Source organism: Eumetopias jubatus, unplaced genomic scaffold, assembly GCF_037043125.1.
Source record: "Eumetopias jubatus isolate StellerSeaLion01/CBP00866 unplaced genomic scaffold, mEumJub1_p1.0 scaffold_6, whole genome shotgun sequence".
NCBI classification, from domain to species: domain Eukaryota; kingdom Metazoa; phylum Chordata; class Mammalia; order Carnivora; family Otariidae; genus Eumetopias; species Eumetopias jubatus.
Window position 1 is genome coordinate 98,331,784 of NW_028274812.1, and position 16,928 is coordinate 98,348,711.

General features: G+C 38.6%; 1 protein-coding gene across 2 annotated transcripts in view; it reads right to left on the bottom strand.

Annotated features, from left to right (window-relative positions):
* Positions 1 to 16,928, bottom strand: part of FBXO9 (F-box protein 9) — a 40,118-nt gene that overhangs the window by 6,986 nt on the left and 16,204 nt on the right. Inside the window, exons 3-12 of one of the 2 annotated variants that reach the window (XM_088023935.1) lie at positions 16,346 to 16,498; positions 14,006 to 14,063; positions 12,530 to 12,629; positions 10,131 to 10,258; positions 9,044 to 9,158; positions 7,509 to 7,627; positions 7,109 to 7,199; positions 6,331 to 6,426; positions 5,901 to 5,994; positions 3,766 to 3,917 (exon numbers count right to left, since the gene is read on the bottom strand). In XM_088023935.1, the coding sequence (XP_087880061.1) occupies positions 3,766 to 3,917; positions 5,901 to 5,994; positions 6,331 to 6,426; positions 7,109 to 7,199; positions 7,509 to 7,627; positions 9,044 to 9,158; positions 10,131 to 10,258; positions 12,530 to 12,629; positions 14,006 to 14,063; positions 16,346 to 16,498 (1,106 nt within the window). The remainder of the gene's footprint in view (positions 1 to 3,765; positions 3,918 to 5,900; positions 5,995 to 6,330; positions 6,427 to 7,108; positions 7,200 to 7,508; positions 7,628 to 9,043; positions 9,159 to 10,130; positions 10,259 to 12,529; positions 12,630 to 14,005; positions 14,064 to 16,345; positions 16,499 to 16,928) is intronic. The other variant, XM_088023934.1, reaches the window with a different exon arrangement.

The following is a 16,928-nucleotide window of genomic DNA, read 5'->3' on the forward strand; positions in this document are numbered from 1 at the left end:
TGAAGGGGGTGGGTGTGGGAGGGGTATAACCTCTGGAATTTAAAACAATCTTTTATTTCAGGCTAGGAGAAAATCTAACTGTGCCTCTAACTTTTCACAAGCAAAATAAAAGATCTCATTGGTTGAATCTCCTAAATTTACATTGTTGAATTAAAAAAGAGACATTCACGATTCAGATTCACTCCTTTACAGAGGTCCCGATTTCCTTGGTTAGGGATACATATAAATGAGGCTATGATCAATTCTCAAAATTATTGCAAAACCTGCTGCTAAAGCAAAAGCAGCACCACAAAGATCCTTGGACTCTCTAGCCGAAGTTGTCCTTGGTTATCTTTTAGCTGAGCAAGGAGGTGGGTATCTGTGTTGTGGCCAATACCACCTACTGTGCCTGGACTAACACTGATGGAGAAGTTAAAAATTGTATAAGATCACTGAGCAAGGCACTGGGCTTAAAAAGATGACTCCTGCAGTAGGGTCCTTCTGTGGTTTGGTTGGGTCTGGGGGACCATGGCTATAAGTACATTCCAACTATTGGGAATAGTCCAAACAGTAAGAATAATACTAAGAAGAATAATAACCTATTAACCTAGTAATAGTAATCTCTTTGGTGCATTATATTCTCTCAAAAGCTTTAAATGTATGTTCACAGCCACTCATCACCAAGCAAATGATCTAAGACTGGAACATGAAGCTGTGACCTACCAATATCACAGATGAAGGAAAAGCATCGTGATCTGTGGGTACCACACAAAGGATCAACACGAGCTGGGCGAACTACAAAAGGGTAATTGAGAGTTGGTGCTCATGCCTTAAATTTTGATCACATCTCTCAGTTAAGCTGAGAATTGTTAAAAAGAAAGAACTGTTAAAAAGAAAACCACAGGCCCCAAAATGGCATCACTCAGGATGGGTTCCCAAAGTGGGGCTTAATATATAAATTAATTGCAGTTTCAACCTCCCCCAGAAATGCAGTCTAAACTGGTCAGTCAGGGGCGCCTCGGTGGCTCAGTTGGTTAAGCGGCTGCCTTCAGCTCAGGTCATGATCCCAGAGTCCTGGGATCGAGTCCCGCTCAGACTCCCCGCTCAGCGGAGAGCCTGCTTCTCCATCCCCCTCTGCCTGCCTCTCTGCCTACTTGTGCTCTATCTCTGTCAAATAAATAAATAAAATCTTTAAAAATAAATAAATAAACTGGTCAGTCAGAAATTTATTGATGGGCGCCCATGAGTCTGCCACATGGGCCCTCTCGGTTCCCCAAAGGAAAATGAGGAGTTTGCATAAGACCCTCTGCTTTTCCCTTCAAGAGAAAATGTCCTTGCCTGAAACAATCCTTTTCTTTTGCTAATAACCTTCCTGCCCTGCTCTCCTTCTATAAAACCTTCCATTTTATACAACTCCTCGAAGCTCCCCATTCACGAATCATTTAATAAAGCCAATTAGATCTTTAAAAATTTTACTTGGTAAAATCTTTGTTATTTAACAGGCATACTGTAAAAAATTTGAAAAACTGAGAAAAGTACAAAGAAAAAAATCACTCATTCCATCATCTAATATAACAATATGAGGTACAGCTGACCCTTGAACAACATAGGGGTTGGGGTGTCAAAAATCCACATATAACTTTTGAGTCCCCAGAAACATAACTACTAATAACCTGTTGACCGGAAGTCTTACCAATTACAAAATCAATTAACACATATTTTATATGTTACATGTATGGTGTATTCTTACAGTAAAGTAAGCTAGAGGAGAAACAAAGTTATTAAGAAAAGTACAAGAAAATACATTTACAGTACTATATTTATAAAAAAAAAAATCCACATTATAAGTGGATGCATGCAGCTCAAACCTGTGTTGTTCAAGGGTCAGTTGAAGGTGCACCTTCCAAGCACCTCAACCTATCGAGCTTTTCTATTGAGATTATAATACTATCAGTAATCCTACTTTTCATTTAGCATTCTGACATATGCATTTCCTCACATTATTAAATACTCTTCAGAAGCCATTACATAATATTTCACTGTCTGCCTGCACCACAATTTCCTTAATAATCTCCCCCCTCTTTTTTAAAGATTTTATTTATTTGAGAGAGAGAGAGAGAGAGCACAAGTGGGAGGAGGGGCAGAGAGAGAGAGAAAAGCAGACTCCCCACTTAATGAGGAGCCTGATGCAGGACTCAATCCAGGATGCCGGGATCATGACCATACTTAACCGAATGAGCCACCCAGGTGCCCCAATAATTCCCTTTCTGTTGGAGATTTACGCTGTTTTCATTGTTTGGTAATTAAAAATGTGATAAGCTGCTCAGAGAGGATTCTGCTTGTCCCTCTCCCTCTGCCCACCTCTTGCTCTCTCTCTGTCTCTCTCAAATAAAATCTTTAAAAAAAAATGTGATATTTTTGATTATGTCCTTTGAACAGATTCCTTAGAAATTCTAAGTAAAAGGCTACAGATATTTTAAGGATCTTGTTAAAATGTAATTTAAGAAGAATCATAACCCTAGAATAGAATTTAGTAACTTAATATTTGCACGATCAACAGCATCATCCCAGTGGGGAGGGAAGGGAAGCTGATGATAAGTAATACCACTACAGCCTTTTAGTTTTGTCCCCCAAAGGGAGAAAGAAAGGCAGATATTCAAGCGACTTTATATATACAGTAAGGACGTCAATGTGAGCATTAGCAGTTACAAATGACACCTACAATAATGTCCTTTTCCTCCCTAAAACATGATGCTTTCTATTTATTTGGTACTACTCTGAGTTTGCTTTCTTTCTATGAGAGGAAAATAGAACATTCCACTGCATAGTTTACTGAGAGAAGCAAAAAGGAGACACAGGACTGCTAGGTAAGAATGAAAAGAAAGAAGAATGCTTCCTCAGTCCTCAGGACCTTTCACACAGGTAGGGAAAGCATGGAAACAGGCCGCAGGTAGGTTTCAACCCTGTGCTCAAGGTTGTGAAGTAGGTTAATAGAAGGTGACCTCAAAATCTGTCTCTCAGAATTTTGGATTCTATTTTGGAACCAAGAGCCGTCGACCACATACCAATGTTCTTTCAAACCTAAAAACAGCCAACCTCACTATCCACACACATTGCTGTTTCACCTACTTCTGTACTGTTCCTTTCTCACACACATGCTTCTGTTCCTTAATTACTCCTTACAGGTAATTCCTAACACAAAGAGCTTTAAATAGGAACCACCTAATAGATGTATTAAAGTCAGTGTATAATCCTGGAGGATAAACCAACCAGAAGTAAAAAAAAAAAAAAAAAAAAAGGTAAGAGTGAAACACAAGAGAAGAAAAAAGATTTGATGTTTTAAAAGTGACTCAAGTAAGTCAATGAGTGGGTAACGCACACACAGCTTAGAGGTGACTGAGTACCATTCTAATTCCAAAGTGGTGGCCCCCATTCCCATGCCTATTCCCACGGGCACTGGGGAGAGCACCACCTCCTGGTCCACTCCTTTGCATGCTTGACAGAATCATACCGAAAAGACGGTCATTAAAAAAAAAAAAGAAAAGAAAAGAAAAGATGGTCATTGGCCAGGGACCTCTCCGTGGTGACAGCTCTCTACACAGAGCACAGCAAACTCTGGAGGCATTTAGAGGAGATGTATGATACTTTGTAATGCAACATCCTGGAACATAAGGTGGTTTTATAATGTATCAACTCTGAGGACTTTAAAATCAGAGAGTTTCCTAAGCCTGATAATGAAGTACACATTTATTCTGCAACTTTGGCATCTGTACTACATTCACCTACTTGTAAGTAACGTGACAAGAATGATGTATCCAGATGAGTTTGTTGAACCTCTGGTGGCCACTGGAACACAGCTGGAGTCCCACATGAAAACTCTGATCTGCTTCTTGCACAGCGACGCGACGGAAATATCTGTATTTGTAGTCAAGTGGCTTCTGTAAAAGAAAAGGTGTGTGAGCTATCATGAAACCTCCCCTCACTGATACATATAAGTATTACAGGAATCTATTATGCAAGAGTGAAAATAAAAGTAACAATCTCTGCACACAGTAGAGGGGTCTTGGGTATTAAATGAGAAGGTGGATGAGTGCCCTGAAAAATGTTAAGCACTCCAAAAATGTTCTCTCTCCATCACTGGCTCAGTTAATCAACACAGTCACCCCCAGTGTTAAATATGATTATACAGGGGCGCCTGGGTGGCTCAGTCGTTAAGCGTCTGCCTTCGGCTCAGGTCATGATCCCAGGGTCCTGGGATCGAGCCCGGCATCGGGCTCCCTGCTCGGCGGGGAGCCTGCTTCTCCCTCTCCCACTCACCCTGCTTGTGTTCCCTCTCTCTCTGTCTCTGTCTCTCTCTGTCAATTAAATAAATAAAATCTCTAAAAAAATTTAAAAAAAATAAAAAATAAAAAATAAATATGATTGTACATTGCTGTTTAACGGCTGAAAGAACGAAGACCCCAGGAGGTCAAACAAGTTAACCAAAATTACATAGCAGTTGCAGAGTTGGAAATGAAAACTTCTGTTTTCTCCATGTAAGCCTAGTATTTCCTTCTACTGAAAATATGGGAATTTTTAAAGAGGCAAAGTGATAAATTGGTGAAAGATGCAGAAGAAGCATGGAGTAGAACTTATCTTTTGTGATAACAGTAAAAAAGTCAATGAAGAAACAGATGTGGACAAGGTTCATTAGAATCACGCTTCTGCAAATACTGTTGCTAACAACACAAGAATGTCAACACTATGCATGGTTTCACTGTATCATATTCTGAAGAGAAAACTGGTACTCAACATAGGAGTTCCTAAACTCTTTTATAAGATAAGACCTAAACAAGGGCCCATAACTCCCTAATTCTGACCTCAGGAAACTCATGGCCAAGGCCACAGCCATAGCAGCTACCTCTGCCCCTCAGACGGCTGCCCCAGATCCCTGGAGCCTACCCGAGGCAGGCAGAGAAGCCGGCAACCGGTGGCCACAGGTGAAGGGACACCGATGAAACCCTGCCCTAACACATGATGGCAGGGAAGAGAGGAGGATCTGATATAAGGAAAACTTCTAAAAACTGTATTAATTATAAAAGCATTAGGCAAGTATTTATTCCAACTACATCACAACTGACTCCTTGGGTATCCATTTTTAAAACCAGGATTGAAAAATGCATACAAAGGAAAGTTGCGAAAAAAATTAGGCCCTCAATGTGTTAAGAGTTAAAAATACTGGACTGCAATAATTCAACAATATTTGCTTGGCATTTTTTTTCCCTTTTGTAAGAACAGGAAGAAGGAAATTATCTTACTTTTTAGCTTATTTCCAGTAGAAATTGAAATTCTCTGTAAGAACATCCTTGAGAAAAAAATTATCTATATGAGCTAACTTAGGAAGGAAATCCCTTATGATTCAAAACAGGAATAGTTAAAAAACATATTCAGGTATAATTTCACTAGTTATTTCATAGCACATTTTGGCTTTACATTTTCTAATGTAAAAGACCTGGACCAGAAAATGAAATCATTTTAGAGAAAAACAAGCTGATCCAATTAAGAAAAACCCCATATTTTAGAAAACCCTCCAGCTCTCTTCAGGGAGAGGCTGTAAGTCAATGTACATTTTGTGTAACAGTATATTTTATGAAACAGTATTTTTTTTTTTTAAGATTTTATTTACTTGAGAGCGAGAGACAGAGATAGCGAGTGAGAACACTGAGCAGGGAGGAGAGGGAGAAGCAGGCTGCCCGCTGAGCAGGGAGCCCGATGCGGGGCTCGATCCCAGGACCCTGGGATCATGACCCGAGCCGAAGGCAGCCGCTTAACCAACTGAGCCACCCAGGAGCCCTGAAACAGTATTTTCTTATCCTTTCTAATCAGGAATGCTTGAATGAGTAGGGTACTGAAATAGAGAACCTTTAATTCCACTCACTTACCTCTTCTTTTTTCTTAGTTATCACAGCAAATACTTTGGTCTGATTGTCTGTATCTTGTGACAAGCGATAATGACCCAAAAGAATTGCATCAGTTCTAAAAATTAAAAAATACAATTTAAGTCCAAGTCTATTAATCAGTTGTTACATGTATTTAAATAATCTAGGAAGTAATGGGTTCTAATAGTGGTTACTCAACTTGCCCGAGAAGAATCAGCTAGGATGTGAGAAAACCTAATTTGCTAAGGCTCCCAAGACCTACTGAAACATACTCCCTAGGCAGAGAGGCCCAGGCACTGGTATTTTTCACAAGGGCAGCTGCTGAGTGCTGTTTTTATCAGCCGGTACGAAGTTAAGGAAGCACTGGATTACATTAACCTGCAAGTAACCACATGAAATGTGACCTGAATAGAAAACTATAGAAAAATACTACCTGGTATTCCTAGTTCTTAAACGAGGAACAATGGACTGAGGCTCCTCAGGGGTTGTCAACACCATCACATGGCCATCAGGGAAGAATCTTATGTACCTGTGTAAAAAGAAAAGAACACCAAAAAACACCACACACACACAAAGTATAAAACATGTCCTTATTTCCTGGCACCTAAACCTGTTCATTGCTGTGAAATCAAATCAGAAATACCATGGGCCAAAAAATCAGCAAAGCATCATTAAAACAAACATGACTGGCAACCCGGGAGGCCAGCGAAAAAGAAGTGAAGACAGTCTTATCTTTCCTAGAGGGAGCTGTCAAACTTTCAGTTTTACTCCCGAATAAAAATAAATATACCTCCATTAAAGCTGTGTGTGTTTTTTCCTAAAGCACTAATTAAGGTCGAGTGAGATCTAATGATCATACACAGTAGTTCACATGTCTCCTTATGTCTCAAGGCCAGTAACATCTGATGGCCATTAAGGCTGAAAGAGCTCGAGCTAACTGAAAAGGCAAATAAGTCCCACCAAAAGCAAAAAAACAAGGAAGAGCTCTAAAATGTAAAGTGATTCTTGGATTTAGAGGCTAGGAGGAATTAAATAATTTGTATTAACCTCCTGGTTCTTTGAGTGCAGTTCCTGTTACAAAACCGGATAAAAATACTGAGGGTTATCGTGTGGATAAATGCAAAAGCCACAAAGAACAGCTGCCCAGTAACTAATGAACTAATACTTGGAGAGAGAGAATTTTTCACTCACTCAGTTTACTACAGTTGTACCTGTAATATTCCACTTGGTGCCAGGCTCTATAGAAACCATCAAGAGACTGTTCCCCTTGACGAATATATGTCGTTTTACTGATATACACTCCTATTTAAAAAAAAAAAGAAAGTTTTAGGTTTTTTTTAAGTAGGAACATAAATAAAACTTAGAATCACCTAACATGTTTCCAGCTTTTTTTTTTTTAATTTATTATGTTACGTTAGTCACCATACAGTTCTGATGTAGTGTTCCATGATTCATTGTTGCGTATAACAGCTCTATTTTTATTGTGGTTTCCTTTAAGTATGATCAGAGTATTCAGGTCTGTATTCTTAATTCAGGAAATTAAGACTGTACTTATCAAAAATCAGCATGCTAGACCACTATTTCTCCTGAGTTCTAAAGAGTTCAACTTACCATCAAACCGAACACGGGGCCTTTCTAAAAACATCTCTCTCCAGGATGTGTATGGAACAAGTTTAATACAGCTTCTGCCCCAAACTTTCAAGCAGGCCAAACGCCATATCTCAGGGTCTCTAGGTAATAAAGGCATAACATCAATTTATAAAAAAGGCTAAGTCCCTAAATGCAGAAATATTTCTGCAAGAATTTGATGAGCACCTGCAAGGCACTGACCAGGGCTCTGGAGACAGACAGACGAGGCAAAGGCCCTGCTGTTTTCCTTGTGGGAAAGCAAACAAAAACTAAGAAAACAAAGAGAAAAGTTTCAGATAGTGTGCTCAGTGCAAAAACAAACGAAGCAGGGTAAACAGACAAGAACAACTGCGGTGGGGAAAGAGAGACTATTTCAGATACAGCAGCCGGAAAGTACCTGGGCAGAAGCCGCAGCGAGTGCAAGGCTCTCAGGGGGAGTGTGACCAGTGCGCTCAACGAGAATCACACATGGTTGTGGCAAACTAAGCCAGGTTCACAGGCTACATGACTGGAGAGGCAGCAAGGGGCAGGGGAGTGAGGGGCGTACAGGCTATTTAGGTGACATGGATGCCACTGAGGAGCTCTGAGTGTGATTTATGCTTTCAAAAGAGCACTCTGGTGGTCTGCTCTCGGGGTGTTCTAGGGGTATAAGAGGGGAAGCAGGCCACTGCCATAACCCAGACCAGGTGTAACAGGGGCGGAACAAGAAGGGTCCCTGGACAAGGGCGAAATGGTCAGACTAGAGATCTATTTTTAAGGTAGCACCAACAAGACTCTGTTATGGGATTAGTATACAAAACTGATTATTTTTTTTTAAAGATTTTGTTTATTTATTTGAGAGACAGAGTGAGCGAGAGAGAGAAAGAGAGCACAGAAGCAGGGGCAGAGGGAGAGGGAGAAGCAGTCTCCCCTGCTGAGCAGGGAGCCCGACATGGGGCTCGATCCCAGAACCCTGGGATCATGACCCGAGCTGCAGGCAGCTGCTTAACCGACTGAGCCAACCAGGCGCCCCACAAAGTACATATTTTTATGTAAAATATCCAAGAAAGATTACCAGCCTCAAATCATTTTATACTAAACTATGTTTATTCTTCACATAGCAATATTTTAAAAGTATAGGACAACCTCTAATGGGCCAAAAAAAAAATTCTAGTGCAATCTAAATATAAATCATTACCACTTAATGGGTTTAGCATTATTTAAAGATGACTTGAGTTTATTTTCCTAGCACAATTCTTTTTCCAAATCATCTAGGCTAGCATGCAAACTACCCTATGGAAGTAATATGCGTGACTACATCTGCTCTACCTAACATTCTATACCCTGGAAACCTAGTGCATTCTAGACTTTAGGGGCTAAGTGGTTTGGGAAAATCACATAAATACAGCTTAGGCAAAACCGTTCATTCTAAGCTTTTACTCAGAATATCGATCAAGTTTTTTTTTTAAATCAAAACTGGCAAAAGTCCATAATTCTTTTTTCACCACTGCCTGAGTTGTTTTAAAAAGATAAAGTACCTGGCACAGATATAGAATCCTCTGCACACCTGTGACAACTGCTCTAATGACCTGAGGTCCAAGTCACTAGACACCACCCATCGGAATATGTACATCAGGACCTCCATCGGCAGCACTGCAAAAGAAAATCATCCCTTCAGTGACTCTCCTCGTTTACTCTACTGTCTTGTTCTCGGTGCAGGCAGCTTCAGTACTCCCAAACATGTGTGAATCACACCCTCAGTATGGCTCAGAGCTGTGCACGAGTGTATTTAATTATCCAAAAGTCATAATGCTTTCTAACGTCAAGACACAAATGTTTTTTTCAGTATAGAACAGATCAGAAGCTACTTTTATAAAGCACCCTTTCCTTCAAAAGATCATTTTAGCACCAAGAGATATTAAAATAAGTGTTATTAAAATAGTCTGATATGTATATCTGTGTATCAAATTATGTATATATACATAATCCATTTGCATTTGCTAACGCTAAAAACTTATTTTCATCTCCTTGAATATTTTCAAGTGTCCTTCTCTGGAAAATCCCCAATTAAACATTTAACATATAAAAATAAAAAAACACTCATTTTTATTAAGATCTTTTTATTTGAGAGAGAGAGAGAGTGTGTGTAAGCACAAGCCAGAGGGGCAGAAGGGAGAGAGAGACTCTCAAGTAGACTCCGTGCTGAGCACAGAGCCCTGGGGTTCGATCTCACAACCTGAGCTGAAACCAAGAGTCGGAACACTTAACTGACTGAGCCACCCAGGCGCCCCCAAACATTCATTTTTAAACAGGCTGCTCTCTCAGGCTGCAATGCCTGATGACACCAGCCTTCCTCTAATTTTCTTGGCTGCTTCAACAACTCAGATACCCTTTTAGATCTTCACTGAATAAAGCAGGGCATCCTTGAACTGCACTACAAACTCCTTTCTACTTCAATTTTGAAAAGCTTATTAGTATATGCAAACAGTAATTATAACCAGCTCTCCCAACGTACTTTGAACTAGAGCAATTATCTGGCAAGTTATCTGGCCCTGTAAGTTTGGAAAACATAAATCTAAAGTGAAAGTGTGCCTTCCCTGAGTTCTAACAACCATGTACTCATACCTGATATGTGAGTCTGATTGCTCTCCAGCTCAGGCTGACACAGTTTGAGCACAGACTCCTGAAACGTGAGCTGCTGCTGGAAGCACGACAAGAGGTCTGCCATCTTGCTGTCATCATTATCTTCCATGCTGAAAAAGGAGGTGAATAAATTAAGTGCTTTGTTCCACAAAAGTAGAGCTTAGAAATTGATTTTTCATTGTACTTGCAAATCTGCTTCAGAAAAAGTCATCCAAAAGCAAACTGTCTTAAATACTTTTTTGATTTGATTTTGATTTGATAGAAGAATAAACATTCTGCCTCACAAAGGAGGCCCATACCAAGTCTTCTGATGAAAAAAGCTTCAGTAATTTTCATTCTCACCCAGAAAAAAACTAGAATTTTGGATACAAGTGTTGAGATTTAATTAGTCCATTTTATTGTAGAGATTTCTTGAGTTAGTGAAAAAGATAATGTCAAACGATTTAAAAAAAACTTATGTAAATATATTCCATACAATGTGACTATAATCCATTCTAATTGGATAAAAATCAAATATACAGATGTCATCTGTGGTTCTTACTTACCAAGGGTTTTCTAACAGATGTGCCTTATCACCCTACCTTAAGAGAGGAAAATATGTAATTTAAAAAATCTTAGCAGGGCCCACAAATCATCGACCAATCATCTAAACAAAAGAGTAGTTTAGAGTTTAAAAAAAAACCTGCCTTTAATTTTTGCTGAAATTAACCTTAAAAGCGATCAGACCTACAAAAAGGCCTAGGTGAGGATGAGGTCCGAAGACCCAGAAGGGCTAATTATACCCTAATTATACGACAAATGCACGTGTGGCAGAGGCTAGGTGGGCACAAGGACTGCTCTACCAGCATCTCATAGAAGGCAGAAAACAAGAACAAAACCAGGAGAGCGATTTTCAGGGACTATTAGACCGGGTAAGAAAAAAACAACTGTATCCTCCAAGAACTTTCACTACATCTGGGCTTGTACAAAGGGATGGGAAAGAAAGAAATGCTTCATCCACGTTTTAATATAGCCTTTCTCAACAGCACCTGCATCTATTCATAAAGCTGGCTAAGAGCTGGGTCTAAAAGCCCACCCGAGTATAAAGAAGGCTTAGAAAAAGCCTACTTGATTCGTTTGGAGTTTGAACTACCTCACACTGTTAAATTTCATTTGGTGAACAACATCGTTAGCCTCCAAGTTCAAAAACACAGTTAAGACTGATTTCATTGGCATGTCTTTACTATCCAAAGCTTGAGTGTTAATACTGTAAGTGGTTAAAAAAAACACTGGCAATGAGCACATGTTATCCATAAAGGTAACTTCTTAATTATTTCATGACAGAGGTAATACCATAACATGATAGTAATATTTTATTACTAAAAACATTATAGTCCTATGTACTGCTCCTTTCTAACCTGACATTCTCTCATGGGTAGAGACTCTCCTCCCTTCTAATATGAGCAAATTGAGCTTTTGGACATAGATTAAGCCAAAACAATTTTATATAATTGGCTTGCAAATAACTTCAAAAGTATTTCAAAATATGTTCTCTTGATCTTTGTCCGGGTAAAACTATCAATGCCACTTTATGACTTTGATGCAAGTGGCATCTACCTAAAGAAACATGGCTTCTCTCCTGCACCTGGGCTTTTAAACAAACGTTACAGTCTTGGGATGTCTGGGTGGCTCAGTCGGTTAAGCATCTGCCTTCAGCTCAGGTCATGATCCCAGGGTCCTGGGACAGAGTCCCACATCGGGCTCCTTGCTCAGCAGGAAGCCTGCTTCTCCCTCAGCCTGCCGCTCCCCCTGCTTGTGCTCGCTTGCTTGCTGACAAATAAATAAATAAAATCTTAAAAAAAAAAGTTACAGTCTTAACAATGTCCTCCCAGATACCTTAAGAGAATAATAAAGTTGTTATAATTCAGCATTTTCTTAATAAAATGAAAAAACTTTTAAAAAATGTATAGCTTCGAACATATCGAAAAGGAGAAAGACTAGTTTGATGAAACCCCATGTACCCATCACCCAATTTCAACCATTATTAACATTTTGTCAACTTTGGCCTAATTATATTTTAATAGGTTTGACTTTTTTAAAATAGGTTTCAGAAAGCTGAAATGTCTTTTAATTTACTTTCAATAATCACTGCTTTTGTTTAAAAAAACTCATCACCTTATCTTTATTATATCTGTTTAAAACGTGCATTTCTATATTTTAAATCTTAAAATTTCCCTAACTAAAAAAAATTTCTACAACTTTATAAACAAGTCTTTGTACTAAAGACTATGTAATTTAACAGAATTACCACCATCTTCTTATCACGGTTCAGAGTCAACAGGGCAAAGATGCTTAGTTTTAACAAACTCTATGTAATACTGTCTATCGAATTATATACGCACTAGCTGTTTCCAACGCCATCACCATCTGGAGACCGGGTATAAGTAATCTTGAACTCTATATCAGGTACAAGTTGCATAGCCCTACGATAAAACTTGATGGCTAAAAGAAGAAATAAAGCTAAATTAGCTATGACCACACATTTTTGTCATTTCCTTTGATTACCCGTAACTGTGGTTTAATTTGGTAACTTTCTTTACAAACAGCCAAATTCCTTTTTTCTATATGCAATAGTAGTTCAGTGAACAAACTTATTTCCAAGCCTTACTACTCAGAAATAACCTTTCTTTTTTCTAAAGCTAACACATTATAGCAGTTTAAGCACGTCATATTTCACTCTCTGCTGTTAGCCCTTCCCACCTTTTCCCTCAGCCTTGTACTGTTAGAAGCGATCTTATTTGGTTGTCTTTCTTCAGGCTTTGGAAATGCAATTGCTGTAGCCCCAAGAAAAACACCTCTAAGCAACCTTTTCTTCCTAGGATGCAGAGTTGAGGATATCAAATGCTTCTTACTAGGTAGAATGAAGAGTTTTTTTGAATTTAACCTTCAAATCCAACTTCCTTTAGTCCAGCCGCCCATTATTTAGCTAAATAACCTTTAAAACCTATTTTCTTATAAAGTTCCTGGCCAGGTGGTTTATAGCTATGATATTTGGTAATCTCTCCCACAAAGCTATACAAAAGAACTTGAGACTGCAGAAGCCAACTAGCTCTTCTTTCCTTAGATGGACTCTATTCAATTCAATATATTCTGCTGTGTTCTATTATTCTGGGTGAATTACTGTACACTAAATGGAGATGAGACTCTCACAAACTAATGAAGACTGTGGAGGGAGTTCACCATTTGGGCTCTTTTAATATCTGAGTAAAAATATCACTAGAAGAAACTTGCCAATAAAATGCAGTAATCCTGAAAATGTTATTTTGGGGACATTTTCAAGTGATTCAAGCACAAGCATTTTTCCCATGCTCCAATTTTTAGCTTTATTATCACAAAATGGAAGCCTACTTACACATCTAATACAGTAAAATGCCCCATCGCTCTGTTTATGCATTTCTAATGGGTTAATAAGAGAAACAAAGCTGAAGGTTATTCCTTTGTGTAAAATGTAAATTAGAAAATACGTGTATGTTCCTGAAACTATCTTTTATATTCCTCTCCTCTGAAGTAGTTTTCACCCATAACAGAATACACTATTTTAAAATGAGAAACAATTATTTTTAAGACTTTAATAATTAAGAATTAATAAATACTAAAACCTAAATGTAGACCAATATGATGCTTCACAGTAATATTTTTTGAAAAGATGTTATATAGAAATACAATGTTTAGTTTTGATTTGGTAGAAAATTTCAAATATAGGGAGACTGATGTCTATATATCAAATATATTCTAGTTAAGAAAAAATTGTTCAGTAACTAAGAGTTGTTATTCAGAAATGTCATGACCATATGATCCTGGGCCCTGAGTTTTTTTACCTTCATAGAGAGCTCCATTCTGTTCTTCTTCTACTGCTTTTAGGAACAGTTCTCGAGCCTATAAAAATAGTGAAATGCAATTTTTGAAAGTCTGTATTAAAAATGAGTATGCGTGGCAGGACAGCCTTTCCAACAAAAGTGCCAGAACGATTGGACACCCATAGGCAAAGTAATTAACCATGACCTAAACCTCACATCTTACATAAAAATTAACTCAAAAATGGATCATGGACTTAAATGTAAAATACAAAACTTTTAGGGAAAAAACATTTAAAAAATCTTGGAGACCTACAGCTGGGCAAAGAGTTCTTATACTTGATCCCAAAAAGCACAATCCATAAAAGGAAAGGATGATAAACTGGATCTCAACAAAATTAAAAGCTTTTGCTTCATAAAATACCTTGAGGATGAAAATATAAGCTACAGGCTGAGAGAAAGAATGTACAAACCACTTACTCAACAGAGGACTGTATTTAGAATAAAGAACACTCAAAACTCAACAAACATAAGCAACGCAATTAGAAAAGACAACATATTATACGGAGAGGAGATAAAGGTGGCAAACAGCACGTGAAAAGATACTTAACATCGGGGCGCCTGGGTGGCTCAGTTGGTTAAGCAACTACCTTCGGCTCAGGTCATGATCCTGGAGTCCCAGGATCAAGTCCCACATCGGGCTCCCTGCTCGGCAGGGAGTCTGCTTCTCCCTCTGACCCTCTTCCCTCTCGCGCTCTCTATCTCTCATTCTCTCTCTCTCAAATAAATAAATAAAATCTTTAAAAAAAAAAAAGATACTTAACATCATTAGCCATTAGGGAAATACAAATTAAGATCACAATGAGCTATCACTACATGCCTATCAGAAGAGCTAAAAAGGAATGACAACCCCAAGGGCCTACAAGGCTGTGGAGACGCTGGACCACTCATACCCTGCTGCTGGAAACATACAATGGTGCAGCCACCCTGGAAAACCCCTGGGCAGTTTCTTTTAACCAAATAGGCACTTACCATACAACCAAGCAACTGCACTCCTAGGCCAGAGAAATGAAAACTTATACTCATGGAGAAATCTGCACATGAATATTCATAGCAGCTCTATTAATCGCCAAACACTGGGAACAACCCAAATGTCCTTCAACTAGTGAAGAGTTAAACAAGCTGGGCTGTACCCACACCATGCAATACCACTGAGCAATAAAAAAGTACTGTTATACACAAGCTTGGATGGATCCCACGGGAATTCCACTGAGTGAAAAATGCCCATCTCAGAAGGTTATATACTGGATGATTCCACTTACGCAGTATTTTTGAACATCAAAGTTAGAGAACTGGAGAAGATATTAGTGATTGCCAGCGGTCAGGAATGGCCAGGGCGTGGGGGACGGGAGAGAACTATAAAGGTGTAGAAAGAGGGAGCACTGCAGTGCTACCAGTCTGGATCTTGATCATGGTAGCGGTTACAGGAAGATACACATGTACTAAAACTGCACAGAACTATTTCTATGCATGCACACAAAAAAGTGCTTATAAATCTGGGAGGTCCGAATAAGCTCTGGGCATGGTACCAATGTCTATTTGCTACTTTTTGATATGGTACTACAGCTGTGCAAAATGTCATCACTGAAGGAGAAAGGGTGAAAGGTACACATGACTTCCCTGTACCTATGTTTCTGTAATTATTTTCAAAATAAAAATTAAAACGGATATGGAAGTTTTTGGTTATCATGGTAATTTCAACTACTTAATGGCAAATTGCTTGTAAAAAAATCTGTATAAAGATGACAGCCTCTGTGGAACAGGAAAAATGGAAAGTGTGCTGTGCCTACTTCATGCAAAGTACTAAAAAGAAGTAAACAATTAGACAGCATTCCAAATTTTTTCAGGGCAAGCACTTTCAAAATTTTCGAGAAGAAGGAAATAATGCATCATTATACATTTGTTCAACTCAAAATGTAACAAAATACTGCATTAAGACCTTTGCAAAGGTGTTAACATTTGAACAAGTTTTTCCTTTTGGGCTTCTGCTAATAAATTCAGAGGCATCGATATTTTAGAGATGAAATGAACCTTAGGGATCTATAAATTGCCAAAGACAGTTCCATGAAGACACCGCACCTCTAGAAAGCCCATAAGGAGTGGTGGTATCCTCCAAAGTACCTAGAAGTAGTAGTGAAGGATGGACATACTGGTATATTTTTGCACACGAGGAAAAATCTTGTAAGTTATGTGCTTATGTCACCAGAATACAACTCTAATGATCACCTACTTATGACTCCGAAAACTCTCATGTGCAATTAAGAAAAAAAAAAGTTACTTTGTCACAATGTCCATAATACTTAACTTTTCTTCTTTTGCCAGTTCTTGCTTTCCTTTGGTGTCTGCCTTCAGTAAAGAGCCTTTTGTTGCTCTGCAAGGCCGAGTTTCTAAATTGCTAGAGCCTACACCTGGAGCAAGTTCAAACATCCACTGAGCTCGGAACATCTGGAGCTGTGCCTAAGGAAAGAAAAGGACTTTAGGGCTCATCAAGGAAGAGTAGCTTAACCCTGGACAATTTATCAACAGGTCCAACATCAATTTCCATATAAATACATATTCTAAGACTAGAAAACATGGTTTTTTTAAATTACTAAACTAATACCCATTCAACGCGTTATCTTCTAAAATGATGTTCTGTTTAAATCTTTAAAGAAATCATGAAGAGTTGCCTAAGTTTGTCTATATGGGAAAGGTACACGGGAAAAATCTAATGGTATCAGAAAACCAAGTTCTGGTTAGACCTGGAAATATAAGCCATCACCTAGGGGCTGAACTCAGAAGCTTTCAAACATTTGTTTACCTGAAATACATCATCTACTAGACATGAAAAGAACTGTTAAAAATTCTGTAGTTGAACCCTAAATCTTTCTTTCAAAAGCCTTCTTCT